This window comes from Prionailurus bengalensis, chromosome C1, assembly GCF_016509475.1.
Source record: "Prionailurus bengalensis isolate Pbe53 chromosome C1, Fcat_Pben_1.1_paternal_pri, whole genome shotgun sequence".
Taxonomy (NCBI): domain Eukaryota; kingdom Metazoa; phylum Chordata; class Mammalia; order Carnivora; family Felidae; genus Prionailurus; species Prionailurus bengalensis.
This window is the reverse complement of record NC_057345.1, coordinates 19,287,381-19,294,378: the sequence shown is the minus strand read 5'-3', so window position 1 is coordinate 19,294,378 and position 6,998 is coordinate 19,287,381. Positions and strand designations below refer to the sequence as shown.

The window sequence follows — 6,998 nt, the reverse complement described above, 5'->3', positions numbered from 1 at the left end:
ACCATTCTTTTCCAAAGTATGATGGAGATTGGTGTGACAGGAGGCAGGGCAGCAGCAGAGTGGCTAAGAGTGCCTGTACTTGGCAGTCAGAGAGCTGGGTCCAAATTCTGGCTTCTCTGTCTCTGTCTCTCTCTCTCTCTGTTTCTCTGTCCATGTTCCTCCCTTGGGAAGGAGCTCCTGACCTCTCTGAATTTCACTGTCTTCAGCAGCAAAATGGGCATAATAATACCTACCTCAAAAGGCTAGTTATGAGAATTAATTGTAACAAGGTTATAGACTGAGCACATAGTAAACACTTACTACATTTCAGCTGGTTTTTTTTTTTTTTTCAAATGTTTATTTATTTTTGAGAGAGAGAGAATGTGAGCAGGGGAGGGGCAGAGAGAGAGAGGGAGACACAGAATCTGAAGCAGGCTCCAGGCTGAGTTGTCAGCACAGAGCCCAATGCGGGGCTCAAACTCACGATGTGTGAGATCATGCCCTGAGCCACCCAGGTGCCCCCAATTCAGCTGGCTTTGTAATATAATTATTACTAGGAAAAGAATCCTTGGTCAGGTAGGCTTGACACATGTAGGTTCAACGGAGGGAAGCTGGCTTCTTTGCTGTAGGACTTCTCAGAGACGTTAATAGGCTGTTATGCCTTGGGAAGTTCTAAGGGTGGGATATGGAGCCTTGGACTGTATTTAATGGATCACAGGGACCCAGGAACTAGGCCACCATCGCACATTATCATTCCCTGGTTTTCTCCCTTGGGGTGGAATGGAAACCTTGCTGGATTGGGCAACGCTGGGGAAGGCCTTTCTGTCTCTGGGCTCTTGTTTTCTGTGTGAAACAAGGGTGCTGCATGAGATGCTTTCAGAGGCCTTTTCTGGCTCCCCAAGGTTCCGAGTTGGGAAGCCAAAGTTGTAGACGGGTGAAGGCTGAAGCCCAGGCTCTTGGGGAGGAGAGGACCTCCACTGCTGGTTCCGCCACTAGCACAGCAGGCCAGGGGGTTCTCGTGGTCTGGACGGAAGTGGCCGGCAAGGCTGTCTGAGGAATAGGAAGCGGAGGCGTCCTGTACTCCCCTTGTGCAGTATTGTAGTAACTTATTTAACTCCTGCCTCCTCATTGGACCAGGAGAGGCCAGAGACCAGAGGTGACTTGAGAAGTGTAATGCGGGGGGAGCTTCAGGCTAGGGTGAGGAGGCTTGATGGGCTGGGGGCTTGTCTTGCTGCCTTTGCATGGCAAGCTCCCTGCATTTACTTGGACTGTGTATAAATTATCAGGGGGCTTTTGTGGGTGATCATGGTGCTGCTGGTGGCAGAAACATGAGTGCTTTATCCTGCCCTGGATCTCCTTGCCTGTTACAGTGACTGGTGCACAGGTAGTTGCAATAAATATCTGATGAAAGATGGACAGGGCTCCTGGGTGGCTCAGTCAGTTGAGCGTCCAACTCTTGATTTTGGCTCGGGTTGTGGTCTCACGATCGTGGGACCGAGCCTCATATCAGGCTGGAGCCTGCTTGGGATTCTTTCTCTCCCTCTCTCTTGCTCCTCCCCTGCTCTCTCTCTCAAAATAAGTAAATGAAAAAGGAAAGAAAGACAGAAAAAAAGACAGAAAAAGAAAGAAAGAAAGAAAGAAAGAAAGAAAGAAAGAAAGAAAGAAAGAAAGAAAGAAAGAAAGAAAGAAAGAAAGAAAGAAAGAAAAGAAAGAAAGATGGACAGAAAACCAGGATACTGAGTCTAATAAACTTGTTAGAGAGAATTTGAGGGGTGGGAGTCGTCTGGCAGGTGCTAGTTTTTCAATAGATATTTTGATTTAATGAATGCCATAGTGAATACTGATAAGCTGAATTAAGCAAGTGGTTCCGGGCCAACCTGTATATACGGTATATAATTAGGGAATGATGAATAGCACTTCCCCCCGTGTCTTGCAAAGGGCAGTTCAGTGGTTAAGATTGCAAGCTGAGTTCAGATCCTACTAGGTGGGGGGGGGGGGTGCAGGGTCCTTAACTTCTCCATGCCTCAGTTCCTTATCTGAAAAATGGGAATAATGAGAGCACCTACTCACAGGGGGTTAAGAAGCATAAATGAGTCAATTGTACATAAAGTGCTTGAGACAGTGTCTTGCACATAGCAAGTACTGTATAAGCATTTGCTATGATTTGTTTTCATCTCGGTGACTCCACCATACTATGAAGTTCCCAGGGGTAGGGATCAAATCTTTTTCGTCTCTGCCCTCCCCTGGACCGAGCACAGGATCGGAGGCAGAGGAGGGGCTCAGTGTTTGCTAAATGCACAAATGGATGAATGAATGAATATGTTTTATATGCTATGTTGTATAACCTATACAGGGGAAGTGGGAGGGGGGCAGCAAGGAGGTCCCCTGGCCCAAAAGCATTTCAGTGAGGGAAAGGAAGTTGGCACAGGGTGTGCTATTTGGGTTAGGTGGGAATTGAGGGTAGGAGCAGGGTCTCGAACGCAGGCTGAGGGGTTAGATTTGACTTCTTTGGCATTAACAAGCATGGGTGGGAGTGGAAAGGCTGGAGGAGGGATCTTCTGAGGGGAGTTGTGGCTGAGGGGAAGGGCTGTTTTATAGACCAGTTGTTACCAGGGACTTTCAGGATCAAAAGTGGCTTTTTGAGTTGGAGACTTAAAGGGTATGAAATGTTCCCGGGATGCTGTTATGTTCTTTGATTTAACAAGTACTGAGTGCCAGCCGCCTGCTAAGCACCAGCGGTTCACAAAATAATGACACACACTGCCTGCCCTTAGTGAGCTCACATGAGCAAGTTTAATGCCCATGGGGAACGTTATACTAGTGAAAGGATGTGGTATCTTATGGTAGGCACTCAAGTAGAGAGGTCATCATCAGAGGTTCGGGGGGCCGGGGAAAGTATCACAGAAGAAACGGGTTTTGAGGGATAATTAGGAGTTTGCCATGTAGGCAAGATGAGGAAAATGTCTCAGGCGGAGGGAACAGCTTGTGTCAACCTGAGGACATGTGGGAAACAGCAGGCCCAGGGGTGTGGTGAGGCTATGGCTGGACGTGAAGGGCACTGCGGTTGAGCGATAAGGCTGGAAAAAGGTAGCAGGGGCCAGATCATGTAGGGTGATGGAGGGTGAGTGGGAGACCCTGGTCACTCGGAAGGAGCTAAAGGTAGAGGCAGCGGGTCTGTCAGCAAGGTCATTGTCACCACCAGATGAACACAGATGGCGGCATGAACACAGGAGGAAACAGCAGGGGCTGCTGTGTGGAGCCTGGACTGGGATGGAAATGGCTGAGGTAGTGAGCCTCCTTAATTATTCCTCGGAAATTTACTGAACATCTACTACATGCCAGGCGCTGTTCGAGGCACATGGGATACATCGGGGAGTACAGTCACGGGGTCCTCGCTGAACTAGCTCTTCCTTAGGACGACTCCTCTCTTCTGAAACTCAGTGTGGGGACAAGGGGGCAGGAAGGAGGGACTAAGAACTGGGCTTCCGAGCCTCCCAGCTGCTGCTGGTGGTGCCATCAAGGGTCGAGGACACCAGTCCCCTGACTTTGCTCTGGCCTCTCTCCCAGCTCCCTGCCTGGCCCACAGCCATGGCCACGATGGTGGCCCAGAAGCTCAGCCATCTCCTGCCCAGTTTGCGGCAGGCCCACCAGGAGCCTCGGCCGGCCAGGCGGCCAGAGCCCGTGTTCACAGTGGACCGTGCCGAAGTGCCACCGCTCTTCTGGAAGCCGTACATCTACGTGGGCTACCGGCCGCTGCATCAGACCTGGCACTTCTACTTCCGCACGCTGTTCCAGCAGCACAACGAGGCGGTGAACGTGTGGACCCACCTGCTGGCAGCCGTCGTGCTGCTGCTGCGGCTGGCCGTCTTCGTGGGGACCGTGGGCATCTGGGGAGACCCGCACGCGCTGCCCCTCTTCATCCTCCTCCTCGCGTCCTTCACCTACCTCTCCTTCAGCGCCTTGGCTCACCTCCTGCAGGCCAAGTCCGAGTTCTGGCATTACAGTTTCTTCTTCCTGGACTACGTGGGCGTGGCCGTGTACCAGTTCGGCAGCGCCCTGGCACACTTCTACTACGCCATCGAGCCTGCCTGGCACGCCCGGGTGCAGGCCGTCTTCCTGCCCGTGGCCGCCTTTCTCGCCTGGCTTTCTTGCACTGGCTCCTGCTACAACAAGTACATCCAGAAGCCTGGCCTGCTGGGCCGCACTTGCCAGGAGGTGCCCTCGGCGCTGGCCTACGCGCTGGACATCAGCCCCGTGGTGCATCGCATCCTGGTGTCCCCTGACCCTACCTCAGACGACCCGGCTCTTCTCTACCACAAGTGCCAGGTGGTCTTCTTCCTGCTGGCCGCCGCTTTCTTCTCCACCTTCATGCCTGAGCGCTGGTTTCCTGGCAGCTGCCACGTCTTCGGGCAGGGCCACCAGCTCTTCCATGTCTTCCTGGTGCTGTGCACGCTGGCCCAGCTGGAGGCCGTGGCACTGGACTATGAGGCCCGGCGGCCCATCTATGAGCCTCTGCATACCCGCTGGCCCCACAACTTCTCTGGCCTCTTTCTGCTCACCGTGGGCAGCAGTGTCCTGACCGCGTTCCTCCTGAGCCAGCTGGTACGGCACAGACTCAACCGGAAGGCCCAGTGAATGGCGGGGGCGGGGGGGTGGGCAGCTGGGAGGGAGGGAGGGAGGTGTAGTGGGGGCCCAGGGGTCCGGGCTTGGCTCCAGATGGGAACAAGGCCTGGTAACGTTGTTTGTGTCTGGCGTTCGGTGACTTTCTGTGTATGCCTCAGCTGCCAGGGGTGGTGATGGCCAGTCCTTGGATTTGGGGATTGGCCGCGAGCTGCTGGGGTTCACCGCTTGGGCCTGCCCTGGGAGAGGAAAAGAGAGAAAAATGTGGGCCACCTTGGCCTGCCTCCCCCCATTGCCTCTCGCTAGGGATGAGGATTGGGGGTCAGCTGGGCCCACGGCCTTGGTTTGGAGCTTCCAGATGATCTGAGAGGGAGTGACAGTGGAATTTAGGCCAGAGTCTGCTTTGATCTGAGAGGCAGAAGAGGGCTCAGCAAACCCCCTCTACCCAGATGTCATTGGTGGATAGGAAAGGGGGAGGCTCCTAATGTGTGTAGCCTACTCTTACCATTCCTTGACCTCCAGCCTGGAGCTTTAGAGTTCCAGGAAGTCCCCAAAGATAGAAGATTGTGTCAAGTGGAAATGGATCCCATCAGTGCCCCATACCTCTTCAGTCATCTCCCCACCCAGTGAGCCCCCAGCCTTTCTAGTTCCGGCCTTGATGTCGTGCATATCCTGTTCCCAACCTGTCTCCTGGTTTCCTTGATCACGGTTCAGTTATGCTTTCAGTGTTTCCTGGGCCTCTGCTCAGAGGCAGGCCACCAGCTGGCCTGTGGATCAATGCAGGATGATGAAAGCTTTCACATCAGAATGGCCTGTCAGGGGAAGCACTGAGGAGGGGAATTATCAGTGCTGCCTGTGACCCTCAAGGTCTTGGGTTGGAAAGGGTGAATGGAGAAGTGCATTCCTGGTAGAGGAAAAACCTATACAAAGGCCTTCCGTTGTACGGAAGGAGGAGTTCAGTGGGGCTGGACTTAGGGGTGGTCTGAACTCTGATGCAATAAAGTAACTGTGATAACACCGGCCTCTTGGCTTTTTGTCTCCTCTCCCAGGAACCCCCATGGACCTGCTCACTGTGTTGAGGGGGCTTTCCAGGGGAAGCTGGGGCCCCCAGGGATCAGAACAGGGAGGAGGAAGGCAGTTCCTGTTTTATCTTTGCCTGGGGATGGGGTTGGGGGCCCTATACACTATATGTATGAACTTTTTCTTTTTGGCAAGGAAGGGAGCACAGTTGTATTACTAAATATGTTTTAGAAGATAAAGGAACATAATCCCACTTTATAATTTGACAAGGACTTCATTTTTTGGTCTTTCCTTCAATCAAGGAGGATTTTATATGTACAGTGAAGGAAAATTAGGAAGTACAGATAATTTAAAAAAGCCCAAATGAATAAGAAATATCATTCTCCCGATATGTATACACACACACACACATAGTGGACATATAATAGGATATATATAATAAGATATCCTATTATATATATTATATCCTATTATATATTATATATACATATATACGTATATATAATATACATAATATATATATAATTTATGCACATATAATTATATACATATAATATGTATATATAATATATACATATTATATATATAATTTATATATTTATATATTTATTATATGTTTATATATTTATATATATAATTTATATATATAATATATATTTTTATAATTTTTGTATATGATATATATATATTTGTATATAATTATATACATATAATATGTATATATATGTATATAATTTATATATATACATATATAAAGAACATCTATGCGACACGTGATTAGGGATGGAATGGATGAGTGGGATGCCAGCACTTCTGCATTTCTGAGGGGCTTTCAGAATTTGCAAAGTACTTTCACAAATGTTACCTCACTTGATCCTCTTTAAAATCCAAGGTCACACATGAGCTGTGAAGGCAGGACTGGGAGCTGATAGGCCTGAGACTCCAAACTTTGAGCTTTCATTTTTCTTCCCATTTTCTAAATCCTCTCCCATGTGGTCTCATAGTTATGCTTAGATCTTTTTTTTCACTTTCACGAGTAATTCATAAACTCGAGTGTTTGGTTACTGAGACTCAAAACGCAGAGCCCCGGGGAAGTTACATTTACAGCAAGAAAGCGCAACTAGGGGCGCCTGGGTGGCTCAGTGCGTTAAGCGCAGTGGGACTCGGGCTCAGGTCATGATCTCACAGTTGGTGGGTTCGGACCCCCCATCGAGCTCTATGCGGATAGCTCAGAGCCTGGAGCCTGCTTCACATTCTGTGTGTGTCTCCCCTCTCTCTGCCCCTCCCCCGCCCGCTCACTGTCTGTCCCAAGAAAACGTTTAAAAATTTTTTAAAAAGTGCAACCAACACAGCAAAAAGCATATAAGCATATATTCCTT

The 6,998-nt window shown here is 49.8% G+C and overlaps 2 protein-coding genes across 3 annotated transcripts in view; one reads left to right on the top strand and one right to left on the bottom strand.

The window, feature by feature from the left end:
* Positions 1-2,753: 2,753 nt before the first annotated feature.
* The window catches only part of MTFR1L (mitochondrial fission regulator 1 like), a 45,958-nt gene continuing 41,713 nt past the window's right edge, over positions 2,754-6,998 (bottom strand). Inside the window, exon 7 of one of the 2 annotated variants that reach the window (XM_043574107.1) lies at positions 2,754-4,838. In XM_043574107.1, coding sequence (XP_043430042.1) covers positions 4,757-4,838 — 82 coding nt within the window. In that variant the 3' untranslated portion in view covers positions 2,754-4,756. The remainder of the gene's footprint in view (positions 4,839-6,998) is intronic. The other variant, XM_043574106.1, reaches the window with a different exon arrangement.
* On the top strand, positions 3,568-5,618 carry PAQR7 (progestin and adipoQ receptor family member 7). The gene has a single exon (XM_043574102.1). It carries the CDS (start codon positions 3,568-3,570, stop codon positions 4,612-4,614), a length of 1,047 nt encoding a protein of 348 aa, XP_043430037.1. The 3' UTR covers positions 4,615-5,618.

Coding starts and splice junctions, on each gene's coding strand:
- PAQR7 (XM_043574102.1), top strand. CDS start 3,568: ATGGCCACGATGGTGGCCCAGAAGCTCAGCCATCTCCTGCCCAGTTTG.